Raw genomic sequence first — 24,214 nt, 5'->3', positions numbered from 1 at the left:
TCTTGTTTTATATGGGCCTGTGTCTGCAATAAAGATTACTACTGCCAAAATGGGTGTTTCAGGGCATTCATCACAAAAGCTACAGTTCACATCAATAGCGTTCTTAAATGTCTTGTTTATATAAATTTTTATAACTTTATTCGTAATCGTCTATCTATGAGCGCGAGGAACCCCCCCCCCCCCTTTTTTTTCCCCATTTGCCGCCGTTCAACACCATCGAAGAAGAAACAAAGGAATACGTCACTTCCTGCAATAGGCAAAGCGTGTGTCGTTACGGCTTAAGTTAACATGGTTCCGTTAAAGAAGTGTCCCATGGTTTCGCGTCTATTAAAGTAATCCTCCCTGCACGGTGTCGTTAGTCCACTTAAAGACTAAATGGCGAACTTTGAGACGCAAGCGACATCCATTTTGGAGCAAATGGCCAACAGGGCTGTGGTCGAAATGTGCAAAGTTTTCTCCGACACGACGGGCGAGGACGACAGCACTCAGCTTGCATTGACGGATAAAGTACATTTTATTACTTATTTTATAAATGTACTTAATTTGTTATTGTGGACGTTTGCCTGGTACCTTCCCGCCTGGCTGATCATAGAACTAGAAGAGTTAGCTCGTTAGCCACTGAATGTAGCATCGAGGTTAACTGACGAGTGAACGCGAGAACGTAATTTAAATCTTAATTAGTTAAAGTAAGTCGTTAGTATTGTTTGTGAACAATCCACGTTTGGTTGCCATTTTGTGTTGGGACAGTCTAGTTGTATGCCTGCAACTTAGCCCGTCAGCCACATGTTATAGACCAATTGAATAAACTACACAAGATCTCTTAAATATTTGTCAATAATGTTATCAATCAAATTTGTTTACATGGCATAGGTAATTATGACGTTAGTCAGTCGCTAGCAGGACGGACTGACCAGCTCCTCCACAACTTGCTGACTCGTTGTGTTCTTTTAAAATGTTATCTTGTATCGACCTTTTCAGCATGGTGTCACACGTTCTTCACTAAACCTGTATTTGTCCAGGACAAAGCTATTGAGAAAACAGAAATAGCTAGAATGATTTTGGAGCCTTCTTCTCCTATGCTGTAGTTTCAATGTGTGAAGTGTAACCCAAAAAGAAAATAATGAAAAATATTTGTTTTAACAATTTTACATTGCTTAAAAGTCGGAGGTTTACATACTGTAAGATTACTTACTGCCTTAAACAATTTGGGAAAACCCAAAAGATGATGTCGTTTCTTTGGAAGGTTTAGAAAAATTTATTTAGAAACACACTTGTGGGTGTATTTTAAGGCAGACCCGAAACACAATACTGCATTTTGTAATGTGAAAGTCAAAGCAGGAAGAGAATTGTGGACTTGCACAAGTCTGGTTCATCCTTGGGTGGAATTTCCAGATGCCTGAAGGTGCCACGTTCATCTGGTCAAACAATTATACGCAAGTGTAAACACCATGGGAATGTCATGCTGCTCAGAAAGGAGAACCGGTTCTTTGTTCCAGAGATGAGAGGGGGAGTCATTATCGACAGTTATGGGTTGAAAGGCCACCCAGGAAGAGACCATTTCTCCTAAAGAAGCATAAAAAATGCACACTGACAAATACCTTAATTTTTGGAGACATGTCCTGTGTTCTGATGAAACAAAAATGTAATTGTTTCGCCATAATGAGCATCGTTACATTTGGAGGAAAAAGGGGAAAACTTGCAAGCCTGAGAACATTGTGTGGCAGCATCATTTTGTGGGGTTGTTTTTCCAAAGTAGGGACTGGTGCACTTAACAAAATACAAAGTCAGTGTTTTGGAGTAGCCATCACAAAGCCCTGATCTCAATCCTATTGAAAAATTATGGGGAGACCTGAAAAGGCTTGTGTTAGAAAGGTGGCCTACAAACCTGCCTCAGTTACATCAGTTCTGTCAGGGGCAATGGGCCAAAATTCCTGCCAAGTATTTTGAGAAGCTTGTGGAAGGAAACTAACAAGGTTTAACCAAAGTCATATAGTTTAAAGGCATTGGTACCAAATACTAATGAAATGTACGTAAGCTTCTGACTTTTAAGAAAATAATGAAAATTCGCATTCTTCTGGCACCTAACAAGTAGAAATAATGTTGGTAATCCTAATTGACCTAAAACAGGAAAAGTTGAGTCTGATTTCATGTCAGACAGTGAGGACTAAAAACTGTATGTCTTTTTACGTAGTATATGTAAACTTCTGATTTCAACTGTCCACTGTGTTAACCTTTGTATGTATTTAATATATAAATAATCCATTGTCCCCCATCAGGTGATCCATCATGTCAACACCTTCATGACATTGCTGGCTCAAGAGGCTGTCGACAACATCTGTCAGCTTTTCCATCAATGTTCTTCTCTGCTGCACTTGCAAGTGCGTCACTGACTTCAATATTTCATATTCACACCAATCATACAGGGATTCACACACTATGTTGCGCATGGTTAACTGTGTAATGGTGGTCGGGTATATACAGTTTTGAAGTGGATGGATAACTATTCTATCAAATTTCATTTTTATCTCATGAACGAGGGAGCGCATGATTCAATGTTTAATGCCGACCTGCTCAGATATTAAAATTCCACATTTAAGCATTCTGATTTTGCTCTTACACAATGAAAATGTCAACTAAGAACATAAAGTTAACGTTATTTTGCCAGGGGGAGCGGGTGCGCCAATTCTTTTGAGGTGTTGAAGGGTGTGTTTGTCTTTAAATGTATGGGAAAGACTACATTCATGTATGACAGCAATATTTTCTGTTCAATACTCATTCCCTCTGATCATCTGATTCTCTCCCAGAAGCCTTTTTTTTTTTTTTTTTTTTTTGCAAGACTGATCATAAATATTAATGATTTGAATGAATATGAATAAGATTGTCCTGTGCGTACTGTGTAGGTGGATCAAGGGGAGGTGCAGCTGGAGGACGTGAGGATGAAACTGGATGTGGCGGAGAAGGCGCTGAGTATGATGTTGCAAAGCTCTTTAGCCGTGGTAGTGCAAGAGCAGGTGCAGGAGCAGGTAGTGGATGGAGGAGTGAACATGTTGGAAGGAGCGACGCACAGCTCAGGTGACCACCAGTTTTTCAACATTGTCAATATCGTTTGACTCAGGCGCTTAGCTATGGTGATGTATTGTACAGTGCACCCCCTGCTGAATCGTCATTTAGCATTTGCGGCCCTGCAAGAATTTGTTTTAATGTAACATACCCAGCTACGAAGGGATAGTTTTTCATGGGGTTTTACAGCTTTTCACATTAATATAAATATTGTTCAGTGTTGCCAATATATATTAATTAAAATGCCTTTAAAAAAGTATGTATTACAAAAATAAACATTTCAGCAATCTGGCTGGATTTTCATTCTCTTACGCTCTGATTGGCTATTGGTAACATAATGCATTCTAAGATAATACACTTCGGCTACGTTCACACTGCAGGGCATGATGGCCAGTTTGTATTTTTTGTTAAATTTGATCTTTTTATGTAGTCGTTGACATTACAAAAACAAATGTGGCTTCTACTGTGGACGGAATGAGTCCATGACTTCACACTCATGCACACAAAACAGGACGTCGGAGGCGCAGTGTTTACTGAAGTAAATATGGCCCCTACCGTTGGTCTCATCATGATGCATTTGTGGTAATTTCTTGGATTTTTTTGCAACCGGAGCCACATTTTTTTTTAATATTTATCAGTTGTAAAGAATGTTCTTTTCGCCACTGTTTTCTGCTCTTTCGTTCGCCTTTGCGGCATGTCTCTTTTGGCGAACAGTTGGGATGTTGGTCGCGTTTTGATGACATATAGGTCGGATGAGCGCGACGTGATGGTCCATAGTGCATTTGCATCTGAGACACATCCGATTTATAACCGCATATGAAAGAGGCCTGGGTCAGATATGAAAGAAATCGGAATTGTACTTTTCACATTGATATGAAAAAATCAGATACATGTCACACTGGGCAAGAAAATCGGACTTGACCTGCACTATGAACATAGCCTTAGTTACATTTTAAGCCCTAAAATGGCACCCAAACATCCTGCATCTTCAAAGGCTGCTGGTATTCCACACATGGGCAAAATTGTTGGTACCCCTCTGTTAATGAAAGAAACACCCACAGTGGTCATAGAAATAACTTGAATCTGATAAAAGTGATAATACAGAAAAAAAAATAATGATTAACCAATGAAAATCAGACATTGCTTTTGAATTATGGTTTAACAGAATTAATTTAAAAAACAAAGTCATAAAACAGGCCTGGAAGAAAATTATGGTACCCCTAGAAAAGATTGAAAATAATTTGACAATAAGGACCTGTCCAAACAAGGTGAGTCCTCTAATTATCATCACAGGTGTCTTAATACTTGTAATCGGTCAGTCGGCCCATTTTCATGGTGACAAGTAATCACAGTCCTGTTTGCTGACATGGTGTGTTCCACACTAAACGTGGACCAGAGGAAGCGAAGGAGTGACTTGTCTTGGTAGATGACAAAGAAAATTATAGACAAGCACGATAAAGATAAAGGCATCTCCAAGCACCTTGGTGTTCCTGTAAATATAGTTGCACATATTCAGAAATTTAAGATCCGCGGGACTGTAGCCAACCTCCCTGGATGTGGCGGCAGGAGGAAAATTGATGAAAAACTGAAGAGACTGATCATCGGAATGGTAACAAAAGAGCCCAGGGTGTGAACTCCAAGGTTAAAGTACATCAGCGTCAGATTACACCATCCATCGTTGTTTGAGCCAAATTGGACTTCATGGGAGACGGCCGAGGAGGAGACCACTGGTGAAAATAAATCCTAAAAAAGCGAGACTGGAATTTTCCAAACTGCATGTTGACACGCCACAAAGCTTCTGGGAGAATGTCCTATGGACAGAGAATACAAAACTGGAACTTTTTGGCAAGGCACATCAGCTCTATGTTCACAGGTGCAAAAATGAAAGAAAGAAAGAAAACCAAGAAAACAACACCGTCCCTATTCTGAAACATGGAGGAGGCTCTGTCATGTTCTGGGGCTGCTTAGTTGCATCTGGTAGAGGGTGTCTTGAATCTGTGCGGTGTACAATGATGTCTCAAAACTATCAAGGTATTCTAGAGAGACGTGCTGTCCAGTGTCAGAAAGCTTGGTGTCAGTCGCAGGTCAGGATAATGACCCAAAACACACAGCTAAAAACACCCAAGAATGACTAAGAGCAAAACATTGGATTATTCTGAAGTGGCCTTCTCTGAGCCCTGATTGAAATCCTATTGAACATGAGTAGAAGGAGCTGAAACATGCCATCTGGAGACAGCACCCTTCAAACCTGAGACAACTGGAGCAGTTTGCTCATGAAGAGTGGGCCAGAATACCTGCTGAGAGGTGCAGAAGTCTCATTGAAAGTTACAGAAATCGTTTGCGTGCACATTTGCACTGTTATGACTTTTGTTTTTATCTGTTGAACCACAGTTCAAAAGCAATGTCTTGATTTTCATCGTTGAATTTCCTATTTTTTAATATATGATTATTTTTGTCAGATTCGTGTTATTTCTGTGACCACTGTTGTTTTTTCTTAACAGAGGGGTACCAACAATTTTGTCCACATGTGTAAGCCTAATTGCCAGAGGAAGATACTAACCATTCAGGAGATGATAAAACTCTTTGATATGCTTCGGGAAGGATGGAGTTACGCGGCAGTTGTATTGAGAACGCAAGACAAGGTCAGTGTTACTGTCAACATAATGGCTATGGACCTCCATATCTTAGGCATTCCTGCCATCTAGAGGTATTGACAGCACACCTCACTTTTCCAAACAGTATTGTACGTTTTATGCTTGCAGAAGACATTTGAAGTGTCTTAAAAGTTAAAATGTGTTAGAGTGTAGGAATGGTAAAACTTTTTATTTTTTTATTTTTTTACTTGGTCTTTCTATTGGGGATTTTCACAAATTGCAGGTGGTTCACTGTATACGTTTTTCCTTCCAATAGTCATGAAATGTAAAAGGCGCTGTACAACATTTTAAATGGGGGGGGAGATAAAAAGTCTTGTTACTGACTTCCTAACATGACTTGGGTTTGCAGCTGTGGCCGGTGAGATTGAAAAGTCTGCCATCATTGACCTGACTTACGAGGTACTCCACACTACCAGACACCTCTGGCATGTTTTCAGTGCTTGATTATTGTCCAAACATCACTGATCAGTTTCGTCTTAATAACAACCCCTCAGCTTAATAATTGTATCTTTACAAAGATAACTGGAATGTCATGCAGTAGAGCGCAGACCTCCGTTAAGGCTCAAAAGGTCCTAGGAAGTTTTAAATTGGATCAAAATGACTATACAAAGTCCCTTTTAAGTTTTAAAATGTAATAGTGGTCTTAAAAAGGTCCTTAAAATCTTACATTTCATTAAAATGGTCTGAAAATGACCCTTAAGTCTTAACTCTGATTTATATTAAAAAAAAAAAAAAAATCATAAATTATATTGGCAGTCTTAATGTCCGAGAAATTCTAAGTGCGCTTAAAAAGGTTCTAAAAAGCCTTAAAATAGAGAACAAAGGTCCTCCGTTTTGAATTAATTAAAATATTTTTAAAATCCTAAAGAATTGCATTTCATTAATAGTCTTATAGGGTCCTAAAGATCATAAGTTTGATCCAAGTTTTTTTTTTTTTTTTTGTCTCTAACAGTTATAAAAAATCCTTCAATTTGATTGATCAGTGGTCTTAAATGGGTTCCAAGTCTTAGTTATGATCTTAAAAACATGTTACAAAACCTTACATTTGCTCAAAGGGTCATCAAAAGGCTTAAATCTGATTTAAAAAAAATAAATAATAATAATAAATAAAAATTAAATAAGTTTCAAATTGTATTAGTGGTCTTAATGTCCTAAAGAGTCTTAAATTCAATCAGAGTGGTCTTTAAAAGCCCAGAATTTAATTCAAAATTTCTTTAAAAGTATTTTGAATTTGATTGAAGGGGCCTTAAAAATAGAATGTCAGGGACAACTACAATCACAAATTTACACCAAATTAGTTATCAGTGTCAATCTAATGTGAGAATTACTATGTATGATAATGCATTTCTGACCTCGTTATGTATGTGTTAGGACAACATGCTTGCAGCACCGACACATGACACCTTTGTTCACCAGATGTCGTGTGGTTCCAGCCATCAGGAAAATAACTCAGATCCTGCTGACCACGATGCACAAGTCTATCAGGTTGGGACTCGTATCAGCCCCATCATTTCATTTATTTACTCTTATATTTAATTAATTCTCGTATCTAAACAGGTAGGGAATTGATTCCAAACCACAGCTGGAAAGGCATTCCTATAGTACAATGTATTGTATCTTTGTTATGTTTGGGGTATGTTTGGCGGCGCAACCCCAAACAAGTTTTTGTCCTCGTTTCAGTTCAGTTAAGTGGTAGTCAGTCACTTTTCTGCCACCCGGAAGGATCCAGGTGCCTGTTATTTACAAAAATTGTGAAATAGTGTATTGTATTGTGACCCTTCTATCTCTGAGCAGAAGCCGGAAGATGCCAGCAGCGCCGGCCAGACGGGCCAAGCCAAAAGCAGAGTCCCAGCCGCAGCGCACCACTCCGACAAGAGCTTCTTGTGCTCAGTGTGCGGATGTGGATTCCCCCTCCAGCGCAGCCTCAATGCGCACATGCGGCAGCATACAGGTCAGTGTATAAGTCTTTAATTTTATAAAAGTGGTCTTAATAATGTTCAAAAAAGTCCCACAAGTATTACATTTGATTAAAAAAGGCCTCTTCAAAGAGGTCCCAGGTCCTCATAAAAAGTCCTAAATGTGATGATCAAAATTGTCTTAAAAAGGTCCCAGAAAGCAGCTGTAATTCAGTTTGTAAGGACTTTGGAGTTTGAGGACCTGGGTTTGAGTGTCGGTATGGACAAAAATGTAAAAATGCCACTCTTTGCACACACCTTTCACTTTTTGCATGCCTGAATGTGTGTGATCTGGTTCAATGTGTGGATCCGCAACACAAAAGTATACATCAGTGTGAGCTGAATTTTCCTTTGAAGGAAACCTTTCCATGTTAAAAAATAAAATTTGAATGGAAGTCAGTTAAATTAAAAAAATAAAATAAAAAATCATCCAGAAAAGGTTGTAGGTCTTAAAACTGAATTTCTTTTTTAAGTCCTAAAAAGTATTTTAAAAAAAAACATTTAACAGCTAAAAATCTTAAATTGGATCCAAGTGACCTTAAAATGACCTAGAGAGTTTTAAATGAGATCAAAGTGGACTTTGAGTGTTTCTTCAAGGTGTGCCTTAAAATGTTACAAAAAGTCTAAAAAGCATTTTGTAAAAAGAATTAGCTGGGGTAGGCTCCAGCACGCCCGCGACCCTAGTGAGGATAAGCAGTACAGAAAATGGATAGATTATGTATTTATTTATAATAAAGTAAAAGGCGTTTGATAAAAACTGGTTAGGTCTTGAAAAGGGGTGGCTGTAGTTTTTAGCTTTAAGAACTTGGGCTTTGGAATCAACTCCCATTTAGAGTCCCTCTGCGTGGTGGGTGGGGCACAATTGATGCGTCCCTTTCACATCTCACATCACAGCTCTCCTTGCATGCATGCTGTATGGCAGGTGTGTCAAAGTCATTTGTGTCGCGGGCCACATTGTAGTTATGGTTTCTATCAGAGGGCCGTTAAGATTTTGAAATCATAAATATTGAATCTCCTCCTTATATTATTACATAGACAACAAATTGATAGATGAATAGTTTGGAAATCGAAATTCAAGGGTAATACTTTGTAACTATTGTTTAAGTCACTGTATTGTAAAAAGCGGTTTGGTAACAAAAACATGGTTGGAAATATTTATACCATATGACAATTAAAAAACATTTCTACAGATTTTAGCAAGGATCATGGCAGTTCAAGCACATGATTTGCTTTCGCGGGCCACATAATATGATGTGGCGGGCCAGATCTGGCCCCCGGCCTTGAGTTTGACACCTGTGCTTTATGTGTGTATGGTTCACTGTAGACTGCAGAGCGTGAGTTGAAATTTCCCATGAGGGATTATAAGAAGTATAATAAAATACGTAAATAAATGTTCCTAAAAATTTATTGTGGCCTTGTAAACGTCTTAAAAGGTCTAAGATTTGATTTTAAACGATTAACATAAAAGCTCTTACATTTGATTTAAAGTGCATTTAAAGGTTTTGAAAATTCTTACATCAAAGTGGTCATAAAACATCCTATAAAGTCTTAGACTAGGTAACTGTAACTTTGTTTAGGGGCTGAAACAAATTAATTGTATTTTCAATCAATTCTTTGAAAAGGGAAAAAATTAATTCGGGTGGCAAACCAAGTCACCGAACTAATTAAGTTGGTGAACCCAGGTATGACTATATTTAATTTAAAAGTCCCTAAACAAAATTTTGATTAAAGTGTCTAAAAGGTCTTGATCAAAGAGTCGTAAAAAGTCTTAAATCCTAAAAATTCTTACATTTGATCAAAGCAGTCAAAAAATAGTCCAAAAGGGTCTTCATTTTGATCAGAAGATTGTGAAAACTCTTACACTCAGCTGCCACAAGTCCAAAGACACCCTAATTTGTATAGATTTTGGGACTATTTCCTGTTGGTGTTTTCCAGGAAAGCGTTCGCACGCGTGTGACAAGTGCGGTAAGGGCTTCACGCTCAAGCAGATCCTGCTGGACCACCAACGATTGCACAATAAGGAGCGACCCTTCAAGTGCACACAGTGTGACAAGAGCTTCTACCGAGCGAAAGGCCGGAAGAATCACCAGCGCTTGCACGCCGTCCGCCACACTGTCGAGCACCGTTGCCCCGTCTGCGAAAAGAGCTTCAGTCACCAATGCAACCTGCAGCGCCACCTGCGTATTCACACAGGCGAGAAGCCTTTCCGCTGCGAAACGTGCGGGAAGAGCTTCAACCAGGCCGACACACTCAAGAGTCACCAGAGGATCCACACGGGAGAGCGGCCATTCAGATGTGACACCTGCGGGAAGACCTTCACCCAGAAGGGGGCCTTAAAGACTCACTCCGGCGGCGCCTCACTAGCGTGCGTGGCTTGTGGCGCCACAGCAGCATGCGCGGACGCAATGCACAGCCACCTGCAAGCCCACGGCGATGCCATGCCGTGCAGCTGCGTGCTCTGTGGCCACCTGCTGACCACGGTGGCGCAGTTGACCGCGCACCAGCAGAACCACCAAATAGCCAGCCGGGCACACGGCTGCACCATCTGTGGTAAGAGATTCATGACAGCAAGCTACCTGAAGATACACACCAGGTTGCACAGCGGAGTCAAGCCCTACTCCTGCGACATCTGCCTTCGCAGTTTCTCACAGCTCACCAGCCTCAAATGGCACAAGGTAAACTTTTCTTTTTTTATGATTGGTTAAAAAATGGTTCTGAAGAGTGTTCCATTTTATTAGAAAGGTTTCTAAATGTCATTAAAAATATTAGGCCCACCACACACCGAGTGACACGGTCAAAACCGAATGAACTTGCGCAGTGTGCGGAGTACAGCAATTAAGTTTTCATGAGTGGCCGACTGTCAGCCACTGGTTTTGCGGAGATTCAACATCTGAATCTGTATTTTATCGTACCCTTTTGAGTTGCTTTTGGCTGCATCGCTCTGTGCACGACTGGCTTAAAATTGCGGTTGGCTCGGGAACAGTTCAAGGTGTACACCCCCTGTTGCCTGAAGTCAGCTGGTATAGGCTCCGGCTCACCCGCGACGCTAGTGACGATAAGTGGGATAGAAAATGCATGGACGGATAGCCTTAAAAGAGTCCTAAAAAGTATTGCTCTTAAGGTCCCAAAAGTCTTAGATTTGATCAAAAAAACTCTTCGATATGGTCAAAGTGGTATTAAAGGGTCCTAATGAGTCTTGCACTTTATCAAAGTGACTATTAAAGGTCTTTAGAAGTCTTTTTAAATCGGGGGAACAAAATCTGGTTGGTGGGGTATGTTTCATTTGTGCACCACAATGCACATCTAGTATATAACAAAACTTTTTCTCTCCCTCTTCTCCAGGAAGAACACATTGGTGAGAAGCCATTCTGCTGCGACATTTGCGGCAAGTGTTTCAGCAGCATGAGCATCCTGACCTGCCACCAGCGCAGCCACACGGTCGAGAAGGTAAAAAAAAATGGCAAAAAGGCCATTGAGTCTTACATTATGACCATAAACAGGTCCCAAAAAGTATTACATATGATGAAAAATAGTCCTTAGTCTAAAATTTGATTGAATGTTAAGGTCCTAAAGGATTAAAATTTGCTAAGTGGTCTTAACAATGTCCCAAGAAAATAGATTTGATCAAAGTGGTCTTAAAAACATCATACAAAGGCTCACAATTGCCAAAATTGGGCATAAAATATATTCTAGCTGATCAACATGGTCTTAAAAAGGTAATCAGAAGTCTTAAATTGTATTACTGTATAGTGGTCTTAAAAGTGGCCCAAAAGATCTTTAACTTTATCAGAAGGTCCTTAAACGTCTTAATTTGATTCAATAGGACATTTTTATCGCCATTTTAACTAAATCAATCAAATTTGATCAAAGTGGCCTTTAAAAAGGTTCTTAAATTTCATCAGTGGTCCTAAAACGGTGACAAAAGTCTTACATCACATTTTTAAAAAGTCTTAAAGGTCCCCTTCCATCTTGTTTATACATTAAATTTGTATACATTTTGTGTCCTTTTAAAAGATAATCTGGTTTGAAAATGCCTAAAATGTTCGTTTTCAAGCTTTTCTAGTTGGTCTTTTCAACCTGGCATTTGAGATGGCTGGATTTCTTAGTCTAACCTGGAGACCATGTGTCTTTGCTTGAAAAGATGGGCTTCCCTGCTTAGGCTGATCATCCTGAAATAGCAAAAGATGGCTGGATCTGTAAAATATTTCTCCCCCCCCCCTCTCTCCAGGGAGAGTTCACAGGTGGGAAGCCATACGCCTGCGAAACGTGCGACAAGCGCTTCAGCCACGCCCCCAACCTGATCCGCCACCGCCGCATCCACACGGGCGAGAAGCCGTACGTCTGTGATGTGTGCGGCCGCGGCTTCAACCAGAGCAATAGTCTCAAAGCCCACCTGCAAATCCATACCGGCCACAAGAGATTCACATGCGACCGTTGTGGCAAGGGCTTCTGCGACAAGAGGAACCTCAAGAGGCACAAGTGCTCCTACGACTGACTGCTTGAATGGTTAAACTAAACTCACCAGGGAAATGGCATCTTGCGCAGAAGGAAAGCATTCTTTTGTTTATTTAGGTTAAATACTGTTCAAGTCTTGTAAAGCTCTCTGGTACTAATGGAGAAGTCCACAGAGTTAAGATCTAAGACCTAACTGATGCTTTCTTGTATCAACATGGGCCAAAAAGACTCTCGTTCTTGGTTTTTCATAGTTTATTACAAAGAAACCACCTTCATTTGAACTACAGGTGGTAGTAGTGTCCTCAAGCTGCAATTCAGTTGCGTACACCAGGTTTAACCTCCCTTTATTGAGCCCAGGAACATATTTTTGAAAAATCCCGTGGCACACCACTAAACGTGTCACAAAAACTATGTATACTGAAATAATTATGACTGTCTCAATTTACTCACATGTATATACTCAGTGTGAAAGCTTAGCCTGTTTAGTTGAACACAAAGCTATAATTCAGTTGTATGAATGGCAACTGGTGTATGGTATCTTGTAGAAGAGCATTTCACTGTTTGCCTGTCACTATATTTTGATGGTACAGATAGATGAATGTTTTTTAGTAAATAATTACCAGACCAATTGAGTGAAATTGGAAGATTTCTAATGTCACACTTGATGATCTCATCAGGGGTGAGGAGTCCCTGGTGTACATCTGTGAACTACAACTACATCGAAATGGAGCAGTGTCATTGGCGCGAGCCAGTAGTTTTCTCCAGGGGGTGGCATTATTTTTTTGTAATATAAAGCATTACATTCTTACAACTATTGGAGCATGTAAACTATGCATAAAATGTAGTTTTTTTCAGCATTGATTCTTAAAACTAGTGAGCTACTGTTTAAAAAAATAATTCACATGCAGCTTTTGCCATGCCAAAGAAACGGTTTTCTAAAGGACTGCAAGGAGAAGCCTGTTTGTGGAATGATGGTGGCCCTTGTACAGGGCCCTGCAGTACGCTGGTGAAATTTAATTGACACATCTGTGACTTAAATGTCCTACTAATTTTTTAAAAAATAAAATAAATTTAGGATGAACATGATGTTATGCAATCTATTGTTGAAGCATAAGACATTCATGGCATTTGTCTCATTATCTAACACAAATTATTGGTCATCCCAAAAATTAAAAACCAATGTGTGATTTAATAAACGAGTGATGGGCGTTATGCCCTTCAAATCTAATCTCTCTCTCAAACCTCCGAAGCAAGGGGACAGGGACGGGATATGGATCACCATGAGGCGTGTCCCCTACTGTCCAGGAAGAACCAGAGTCTGCCATTGGTAATAATTAGGTTTACCAATGGAGAAACAAGATAGCACTTTTGAAACAAAGACGCATGAAAGGCACTGACGTGTTTTATAATTGCAACCCCCGACAACGACTGCTGACCTCGCGAGAAAGGCAAGACAACTCGAAAAGCAAAGCCAAGGTCCAGCGCATCTTGGTAACAAAGCTTGATGATGAACGGGACTCCTAAGGAAGCTAAAATTAAAAGCATAAACTTTGGTAACGAGTCTAGAGCTTTACAAATAAAATGTGTTGTAAAAGAATTTTGACTGAGATGATTTAAAAACTTCTTCCACCAGTAACGTGACTTAGAATTTGTACAACTCGACTGATTTGTTTTTGTGTCTTTTTAGAGCGGAGGTGAAAAACTAAAATAAACTTGAATGTGATTGACTTGGACCTGATGTTTAACCTGCTGCCGCCTTGGCCTGCCGGTCACCGTTGCAAAGGAGATGTTACCCCGGTTAGTTTAAATCAAATCTGGTTGCACAAGAATGCACTCCCTTTTATAACTGGCATGTGGCTGTGTTCACAAGGAACAGATCACATTCAAACTCATGTTCAATAGGAGTCCACGCTCACCTGCCGCCATTTCAATTTTGAAGTGGGGGAAAAAAACATGCATAGGGCTTTACGGAAACATTATTTGTTTTATCCACTAAAATGACTGAATGAAGAAGCTGTTTGCTGACCAGACTTATTGATAAATTGTGTGTGGTGTGAAAGAGAACAAGATGCATGTTTTTCAGTTACCTGTGACAGTAAAATACTGCTAATGTTGTCATACGCACAGTTGAAACAAGAAAAAAAACATTGCAATTTACCGCAAGGTGTCTTCTCAAGTTAGAAGTGCTCCATGTATTCGTTTCTCCTTCCCTCAACTTAGGTAACCCCTTGTATGATTTGTTGTACTTCGAGGTTCCACCAAGTCTCGTCGTCGGCAAATAAATAAAAAAAAAACTTGCTCACAGTATAATGGAATTTTAAATCCAATAAAAACTATGCTCTTATTTTGAAACGCTAACAAGGAAAAACATTACCTTCTGGAAACTGGAAGTGACACAAAATCACCCCCAGTAACTCCTTAAAATCTAATATAAATAACACCGAGTTGATTTGTCGTAGTGACGTTACGGGCTTCGAGGCGTGTGTCAAGTAATGAAGGGGGCGTGTCCGCGAGGCGCGTATCGAGGCTTCCTTCATTTGGGGGCGGGGCCGAAAATGATGCCCGGCAGTACCACGTGACCGGTTCAGAATTTGGCGCGATGTGTGACACTTTGACACAGCAATATAGACCCAGTCAAACAGCTCCGTAAAAATGAGGGTTTATGCCATTCTCCAAAGTTGACAAACACATTACACAAGCTGCCATACTGGTACAGCTCAATAAATTATTACAGTGTCGAAAGCTTTATTGAGTTAAGTACTTCAATTCGAAACAAGTGAAACTCATTCTAGAGATGCACCACACACGCCTGAAATATGTCCTGATTTTTTATTCAAGTATAATTTGGATGATTATACTTTACAGCAAATGGTAATTCCAAATCCAACATCTCTAGAAACTAGAACATAACGGAACAAACTATTTTGAAACAATGGAATTTATTTTTAATATATAATTTAGGCAGACATTTTCCCTCTGAAAAGTATTTTTCCAAGTGTTTAATGACTATATATGTATGAGTACTGAAATCAATTGAGTTTTCTGCCATATTCTAACTTTTTTAGATGTGCCTGTATATGATTACTATCATTTTGGAAACAGTTACGCACACAGAATACGTTCAAACAATATTTTATTATTTCATCGTCATTTCCAAGTGCCACAACAAGGACATGAAGCTTCATCTCGCCATCACTAATTTGTCAAAATAAATACATTTATTTGTACACTCATATTTAACAAAAAGTGTATGTATTTTGAAAGAACAAGTGTTGATAACGTCACTTCCGAGTGTTCTTTTCTTTTCTTTTTTTTAAACTCTCCGGCATGAGTCGACAGTCCAGTTTATTTTCCTGGTGGATAAACTTTAACGTTGTACTGTGGTAGTGCACTGTAGTTTCTGGTACGCTGTCCTCTCTGTACGGCGTTTTTAGACATACCCAAATGGTGAACTTTGAGGCGCAAGCGACATCCATTTTGGAACAAATGGCCAACAGGGCTGTGATCGAAATGAGCAAAGTTGTCTCCGACACGACGCAAGAAATCTCGCTGGACGAGGACGACAACTCTCCACTTTCATCGACGGATAACGTAAGTTGTATTACTTATTTTGCTAATGTGGTTAATTTGTTATTTGTAGGGACATTTGCTTGGTTGGCTCCCTCCCGTCCGTCCTGGGTGATCATAGAAATAGATTAGCTAGCTCGCTAGCCACTGTAGCGTTTAACTCAACGAATGGACGTCTGAGAACGTATTTTAAAGCAGAACTAAAAATGTATGAATTTATTCCCATAAACATTTCTCCCACTGAGAAGAAGCCATGTTCGCTTTTGTGTTGGGACAAACACGGACTAATCTAGTCTAGTTGTAGTCCTTCAGCCACACATTATCGACCAATTAGGTATGGTAATTACACCATTTCAGTAAATGTCAATTATAATCACTGATTTCCCTATTGGCCACTAGTTGCTTGTTAGCTATTTGTTTACACGACAACATGTAAATATGTTAATTAAATCTTGGAATAATTAAACATGTAATAAATCTGGGATACCCAAATGGCACTTTTATTTATTAGGGTTGTTTATTAAATATACAAGGCTCCGGCTTCAAAAATACTTTCCAAAAACAACCAACCTCACGTTTCCTATTTATTTTTGTGTTCCTAAGGATTTATCTTGCTTCTGCCCCATTTAATTGGTAAAATGCAGTATTTATATTTAAGACATACAGGGTGGTTTTCAAGGAAGGAAGGCGGGAAAGTAGGTTAGGAAGGAAAATGTCAGGGGGAACAAACATATATCGTCAATTGAGACTTATTTAAAAAAAAAAAAAAAAACTTATTGTATACCTACATTTGGCCCACCATGTATATAACAATGCCCCCCATCAGGTGGTCTGTCATGTCAGCACCTTCATGACGTTGCTGGCTCAAGAGGCAGCCGAGAACATCTGCCAGCTTTTCCACGAATGTTCATCTCTGCTACGCTTGCAAGTACGTTACTTTAATATTTCATAACATCACCATTCATACAATAACACAAGCATCATGCATGTGCTAGAGCTGGGTAATATGGGAAAAAAAATCATATATCACGATCTGGGCCATTTTTTACCACGCTATAGTATGTTTTCAGCTATTCTACCTGTATGAAAAATTATACAACATAGTATGGCTGCTTACTTTTATTTTTTTTAAGTGACATTAAACAGACCTGTTACAGACGGGAAATGTATCCAGTTAGTGCGGCTATTAGGGCTGCAGCTATCAAATATAAATATTAAATAAAAAAAATAAAAAAATCACTCTGGCTAGTTGAATGCTTTTCTACCTTAAATTTATATATAGCGCCATTTACATTCGATAAATCAACTAGTAAAATTTTTGCTGATCATGTCAATAAAATGAGTTAGTTTTCTCTGGTTACTAGTATTTTTATTATTATTATGCTTACCATTTCAAATATATTTACTAAAGTGAAAAGCCTACGCACTGCAAATCCAAAATTATTATTATATTATTATTATTAAAAACGAGCCCAAGGAATATTAGCGTTCATGCTTTCTCTAAATTCAAATGCCTTGGATTTCTTGATAATTAATTACCTTACAATTAATTAGAATAATTAACTTCAATCAATTACATTTTATTAAGTGCAACAGCAATCAAGGCACTTGTGCTGTTTGAAATCAGATTTTTTAAATTTATTTATAGATTTATACTTTGGCTTACTATTCAGGGGACACCTGATTTTCGAGGCTGTCTCCCCTAAGTGAGAAAATAAATATAACACCTTGAGGCTAATCAACTGGCTCTCTATCTTGGAGACTCGAGGCACCCTGATGGCGTCATACATTCCTCGGCCTTATGCTATGGACATAATGTAGTAGTACCATTATACAACCCCAGTTGGGATGTTGTGTTAAACTTAAATAAAAACAGAATACAATGATTTGCAAATCATGTCCAACCTGTATTTAATTGAATACACTACAAAGACAATATATTTAATGTTCAAACTGATAATCTTTATTGTTTTTAGCAAATAATCATTAACTTAGGATTTTATGGCTGCAACATGTTCCAAAAATGCTGGGACAGGGTCATGTTTACCACTGTCTTACATCACCTTTTCTTTTAACAATATTCAATAAACGTTTGGGAATTGAGGACACTAATTGTTGAAGCTTTGTAGGCGAAATTCTTCCCCATTCTTGCTTGATGTACAGCTTCAGCTGTTCAACAGTCCGAGGTCTCCGTTGTCGTATTTTACGCTTCATAATGCGCCACACATTTTCAATGGGAGACAGGTCTGGAGTGCAGGCAGGCCAGTCTAGTACCTGCGCTCTATTACTACAAAGCCAAGCTGTTATAACGTGCAGAATGTGGTTTGGCATTGTCTTGCTGAAATAAGCAGGTGCGTTCATGAAAAAGATGTTGCTTGGATGGCAGCATATGTTTCTCCAAAACCTGTATGTACCTTTCTGCATTAATGGTGCCTTCACAGATGTGTAAGTTACCCATGCCATTGACACTAACACAGGCCCATACCATCGCAGGTGCTGGCTTTTGAACTTTGCGTCCATAACAGTCCAGATGGTTCTTTTCCTCTTTGGCCCGGAGGACACGACATCCACAATTTCCAAAAACAATTTGAAATGGGGACTCGTCGGACCATAGAACACTTTTCCACTTTGCATCAGTCCATCTTAGATGAGCTCGGGCCCAGAGAAGCTGGCGGCGTTTCTGGGTGTTGGTGATAAATGGGTTTTGCTTTGCATAGTAGAGTTTCAAGTTACACTTACGGATGGAGTGCCGAACTGTATTTACTGACATTGGTTTTCTGAAGTGTTCCTGAGCCCATGTGGTGATATCCTTCACACATTGATGTCGGTTTTTGATGCAGTGCCGCCTGAGGGATCGAAGGTCGCAGGCATTCAATGTTGGTTTTCGGCCTTGCCGCTTACATGCAGTGATTTCTCCAGATTCTCTGAACCTTTTGATGATGTTATGGATCGTAGATGATGAAATCCCTAAATTCCTTGCAATTTTACGTTGAGGAACATTGTCCTTAAACTGTTCGACTATTTTCTCACGCACCTGTTCACAAAGAGGTGAAGCTCGCCCCATCTTTGCTTGTGAATGACTGAGCAATTCAGGGAAGCTCCTTTTATACCCAATCATGGCACCCACCTGTTCCCAATTAGCCTGTTCACCTGTGCGATGTTCCAAACAGGTGTTTGATGAGCATTCCTCAACTTTCTCAGTCTTGCCATCTGTCCCAGCTTTTTTGGAATGTGTTGCAGCCATAAAATTCTATGTTAATGATTATTTGCTAAAAACAATAAAGTTTATCAGTTTGAACATTAAATATCTTGTATTTGTAGTGTATTCAATTAAATATAGGTTGAACATGATTTGCAAATCATTGTTTTCTATTTTTTATTTATGTTTAACACAATGTCCCATCTTCATTGGGATTGGGGTTGTACAACACACCACAGATTGACTTTACTTACCGATCCTTCTTGCTGTTGTCATGCTGTTTTGTAGATTTTGGACAATGTTGCATGATTTATATCCAAATTTACTGCCTTCTTGTGTGCCTCCTGCTGGGTGCAACACCTACTACAAACTTCGGTGACTAATTAGGACAATACTTAATTTGATTTGCGTGCTGGCGACCATGGGAATGATGCATCTCATCTACGACATACTCTTTGACTGTAAAATGAAGCCACGTGTGGCTTTTTGCCCAGTTTTCTACCGGCCGTGACTTGGCATGTCACATTTTGTCGTCTGCTCGCTGCCAGCCCTGAGCTCTGAATGACTTTTTACCAATCAGCGATGGTCTTTCTGTTTGCCTCTTCCTGCCACGCAGCTTTCATTTCAGTTATCAGTCCATACTCTTTTCATCAAGTTACGAGAAATAAATGGTTCAATCTTTGTTTGAGAGAGCTGACTGCTCAGAAAAGCTTTTTTTTACTGTAAGCATTAAAAATATGCATCGTGGATCCGTGTCCTTCTTCCCTTGCTGAGGTGACATAGGCATGGTGCCACATTAAAGGTAGCCTGTGCGTGCGTCCCTCGACCATTACACATTTTAAAAAATGGTTCTCTGAGGCATCCTCTTTTTTTTTTTTACATCGAGTTGGTCAATTTAAGGGCTCGTTTCAGACGTACATCCTACATTGTGGAAATCTTTGCTTGAAAATTGCATAAATGACGATAGAAATGATAGAAGACAAATGGCATGATAGACATTTTTTTAATCGTCCTCACGATTTATATCGCCATATTGCCCAGCTCAAGTATGTGCATAAATATAGCGATTGACAAACTGAGAATCTCAAATTATGTCTAGATGGAGCACTCTTAACAACGACAAGTGTAACATAATGCTGTACATAAAACAGACAATCAGACAATGATCAAAATAATAACACAATCACTAAATATTTTCTAATTACTGTTGATTATACAAAAGGTCACTTTACATTTGCATTTAGAATACAGGGGTTGCAGAGTTTTAGTCCCTCTTAGTGCTGGACGATATGGAAAAAATCTTGTATTGCGATATGAGCCATTTTGTGTCACGATAACGATACACCACAATATTAGTGCTGGGACTCGCACCCTAAAACCCCAATAACTATTCGTATTGACAGCAACAAATGAATAGCGAATCACAATCCTATTGTTACGCCTTGTACTCTTCCAAAACAATAGTCCAACAAATGAAAAATCCTATTTATTATTTGAAAATGATGTATTGAACCGGTAAGAGAGTACGCTGGCACGTTTTGACTGATAAGTTTTGGCTGCCGCGTCTTCATACAGAGAAGGGTTTCTTTTTAAAGTGGCTTACTTCAATGAGGATCCTTCACACAGGTAGAATTCCGGCGGGGTCTGTTTTACGCTCATCGTTGGTGCCATAAATCCTTATGGAACCACCTCCATCTACAGTAACTAGTATTTATTTAATACTTTGTACAAAGCCTTTGTTTTCAATGACAGGTTCAAGATGCCTTCTGTATGGAGAAACTAGTTGCATGTACTGCTCTGGTGTGATTTTGGCCCATTCCTCCACACCAGCAGTCTTCAAATCTTGAAGGTTCCGTGGGCTTCTTTTATGGATGTTGAATTTCAATTCTTTCCATAAAGTTTTGATTGGATTCAAGTCAGGTGATTGGCTGGGCCATTCTAACAGCTGTATTGTTTTTTTCTTTGAAACCAATTGAGTTTCCTTGGCAGTATGTTTTGGGTCATTATCCTGCTGAAATGTCCACCCTCGTTTCATTGGTGGTTGGCAGATTACGTTCATTTAAGGATATGTTCCCGTACGTTTAATGCGATATGGCTCACAAACAGGTCACTAGGGTTGGGAATCGAGAACCGATTGGAACCGGGACTCCCGGAAGGGTTAAAATAAAAAAATAAAATGTTGGTTCCACGTTTCGATGCCGAGTCCTCCAGCTGCGAATAAGTGGCGAAAAGTAACGAAGAAGTGGTGTAAACCAACAAAGAAGAACGGGCACAATGACGTGCTTGTGCCCAACGGCAGCAGTGGCGAACAAAAGTGTGTCTTAACTTTGGTAAAATGAATGACCAGTCGCCTCAGTGCAACACTTGGAATATTATATTGTGCAAAGGAGTTTTTCCCGATGTGTAGCATCTGACGCGCTCCGAGCCTCAGCCGACACCACGCGGCGCTTCAGTGAAGTCAACTCTGTCAGTTGGGTGAGTGAAACAATAAAATACGTCAATGCCAACATTGTGACAGCTAACAAGGTAAACTGTTGCTTGCACTTTTGCACTGATGGTTTTTAGCGTTTATTTTAGTCTTCAAACCGACGTAAGCGCCGATGACCAGAAGAAGAAAAAAAAAAAAGCTTAACATTGTGATAAAACTTCACCGTAACATTTCATACAAAAGAATGCAATACAAATCCAGTTCCATTAATTAAAATATAAAAGTAAAACAAACCTGCCCGCCACTTGTCCACAAGGACACAGACCCACCCACACATACAGTTTAAAAATAATAACGTAACAACCTTTCGGGGGGGGTGCTGATCTTACACTAGATTTAAAAGTGTGTGAAGAGTGTGTTTTACGTGATAGTTTTCTAATTCCTGCTGATCTTCCGATTCCCTCCGAGAAGCCAATTTGTGCAAGCCTGGTCTTGAATATGAATAGCGTGAATGAATGTCAATAAGATTGTCCTCTGTGCAGTTGACGCAGGGGGAAGCGGAGCTGGAGGACCTGAAGAAGAGGCTTGACGTGGCAGAAACGGCGGTAAATATGGTGTTGACAAGCGCTCACACTGTGATAGCAGAAGAGGCAGTGTTTGAGCAGGAAGTGGGCAGAGGAGTATGTACGTTGGAAGGAGAGGAGCCCTCCGGGGGGAAGAGTGCCTCAGGTGACCACCAGTTCTTCATCATCGTCAGTATCGTATACATTTTCGTCAGTCACATCAATATTTGGATGTATGATACTGTACATGGTTTTCTTTCAGTAGACTGTATTACAGTATCAAAGGTGCTTTACAAAATGCCTGCCAAAGTACTAACTGTCTTATTACTGATTTCTTGACATGATTTGCCTTTTAGCTGTGTCTGTGGACGTCAAGGAGTCAGCCATCGTTTATGTAACTCACAAGGTACTCCAGGCCGCCTTGGTCGTGTTGACTTTGTCTCATTCTGTTTTCTGGACTCTATTGCTGTCCAAACATCACAGAGCAGTTTCAACTTATCAGTAAACCTTAACCTTAATAATTAATTAGTATTTATAATTAATAACTTGAGTGTCGCTCAGTAAAGCGCGAGCCCAAAACACCACCAATATTCTTAAATTCCTGCTTACCAGAATGTCACCCAATTGTGGGCCTTGGCAGAGTGCAAACCTCCGCCAAGGCCCGACAAACCTAAACACACAGCGACTGGTTTCATTGGTAGTGGAGTGCACTACTGGGCTCCAACAGCTGCATGCTCCACGTCATATTTTGATTACTAAGCTACGAGATGGGTCAAGATATTACAAAACAGGAGTAAAGCTGTACAGTGAACCCCAGATTATTGCATGGGATACGTTCCAGACAGCAGCTTTAGGTGGAAATCTATAATATGTATAGAGACAATATAAAATCTTTTAAAAATAGTTTTACCACTCCCACAAGCTTACAACACATTTCAAAATATTAAAACACAGTTTTTAAATACATTGTGAATGCTTTTGGACACACACAAATGCGAGCATAAAATCTTGTCTTGTGTGTCTTACTGTTCTCAAGGTCTTAAACGCGTGGGCAAAATTGTTGGTACCACTCTGTTTAAGGAAAGAAAAACCCACAGTTCTAAGAGAAATAACTTGAATCTGAGAAGTAATAATAAATAGAAATTTAATGAAAAATAACCAATGAAAATCAGACATTGCTTTTGAATTATGGTTTAACAGAATTAATTTAAAAAACAAAGTCTTGAAACAGGCGTGCAAGAAAATGATGGTACCCCCAGAAAAGATTGAAAATAATTTGACAATAAGGACATGTTCAAGCAAGGCGTGTCCTCTAATTAGCATCACTGGTGTCTTCAAACTTGTAATCAGTCAGTTGGCCGATTTAAAGTGTGACAAGTAATCACTGTGCTGTTTGGTGACACTGGTGTGTATTACACTAAACATGGACAACAGGAAGCGAAGGAGAGAGTTGTCTCAAGAGATTAGAAAGAAAATTGTAGACAACCAAGTTAAAGGCTAGAACAGCATCTCCAAGAACCTTGATGTTCATTTTGACTACAGTTGCACATATTCAGAAATTTAAGATCCACAGGACTGGAGCCAACCTCCCAGGATGTGGCCACAGGAGGAAAATTTATGACAAATTGAAGAGATGCAGAGCCCAGAACAACCTCCAAAGAAATTAAAGTTAAAGACTGTCGTCGTTTGAGCTGATGTGGACTTCATGGGAGGCGACCAAGGGGGACACCACTGTTAAAAAATAATTATAAAAAATTTAGTTAAGACAAAACTGGAACTTTTGAGCAAGCCACATCAGGTTCACAGACAAAAAAGGAAGCATATCAAGAAAAGAACACTGACCCTACTATAAAACATGGAGGAGGCGCTGTTATGTTCTGGGGCTGCTTTTCTTCATCTGTGCAGAGTACAATGAAATCTCAAGACTATCAAGTTATTCTAGAGAAAAATGTGCTGCCCAGTGTCAGAAAGGTTGGTCTCAACCGCAGGTCATGGTTCTTGCAACAGGATAATGACCCAAAACACACAGTTTAAAACACACAAGAATGGCTGAGAGCAAAACATTAGACTATTCAGAAGTGGCTTTCTATGAGCCCTGATTAAAATCCTTTTGAACCTCAGTGGATAGACCTACAACATGCCGTCCGGAGACTGCGCCCGCCAAACCTGAGACAACTGGAGCAGTTTGCTTATGAAGAGTGGGCCACAGTACCCGCTGAGAGGTGCAGAAGTCTCAAAGTTACAAAAACTGTTTGATTGCAGTGCCTCTAAAGGTTTTGCAATAAAATATTAAGGGTAAACCATAATTTTTGTCCAGGCCGGTTACATGAGTT

General features: G+C 39.6%; 2 protein-coding genes across 3 annotated transcripts in view; both read left to right on the top strand.

The window, feature by feature from the left end:
• Positions 1 to 24,214, top strand: part of LOC133405334 (uncharacterized) — a 54,679-nt gene that overhangs the window by 20,167 nt on the left and 10,298 nt on the right. Inside the window, exons 10-21 of the mRNA XM_061682200.1 lie at positions 2,277 to 2,378; positions 2,901 to 3,072; positions 6,064 to 6,113; positions 7,509 to 7,665; positions 9,605 to 10,344; positions 11,012 to 11,116; positions 11,898 to 12,148; positions 13,812 to 13,818; positions 15,512 to 15,715; positions 16,518 to 16,619; positions 21,861 to 22,047; positions 22,238 to 22,287. Of these exons, the coding sequence (XP_061538184.1) occupies positions 2,277 to 2,378; positions 2,901 to 3,072; positions 6,064 to 6,113; positions 7,509 to 7,665; positions 9,605 to 10,344; positions 11,012 to 11,116; positions 11,898 to 12,148; positions 13,812 to 13,818; positions 15,512 to 15,715; positions 16,518 to 16,619; positions 21,861 to 22,047; positions 22,238 to 22,287 (2,127 nt within the window). The remainder of the gene's footprint in view (positions 1 to 2,276; positions 2,379 to 2,900; positions 3,073 to 6,063; positions 6,114 to 7,508; positions 7,666 to 9,604; positions 10,345 to 11,011; positions 11,117 to 11,897; positions 12,149 to 13,811; positions 13,819 to 15,511; positions 15,716 to 16,517; positions 16,620 to 21,860; positions 22,048 to 22,237; positions 22,288 to 24,214) is intronic.
• On the top strand, positions 256 to 13,210 carry LOC133404770 (zinc finger protein ZFP2-like). Of its 2 annotated transcripts, none has more exons than XM_061681033.1 (9): positions 256 to 507; positions 2,277 to 2,378; positions 2,901 to 3,072; positions 6,064 to 6,113; positions 7,131 to 7,199; positions 7,509 to 7,665; positions 9,605 to 10,344; positions 11,012 to 11,116; positions 11,898 to 13,210. In XM_061681033.1, the coding sequence occupies exons 1-9, from the start codon at positions 376 to 378 to the stop codon at positions 12,162 to 12,164; spliced, it is 1,794 nt and encodes a 597-aa protein (XP_061537017.1). In that variant the 5' UTR covers positions 256 to 375; the 3' UTR covers positions 12,165 to 13,210. The 2 variants fall into 2 exon arrangements, with proteins under 2 accessions (XP_061537017.1, XP_061537016.1); XM_061681032.1 differs by having other exon boundaries at positions 7,086 to 7,199.

This window comes from Phycodurus eques, chromosome 7, assembly GCF_024500275.1.
Source record: "Phycodurus eques isolate BA_2022a chromosome 7, UOR_Pequ_1.1, whole genome shotgun sequence".
NCBI lineage: Eukaryota > Metazoa > Chordata > Actinopteri > Syngnathiformes > Syngnathidae > Phycodurus > Phycodurus eques.
The sequence above is the reverse complement of the archived record's forward strand: the minus strand, read 5'-3'. Positions and strand labels throughout refer to the sequence as shown.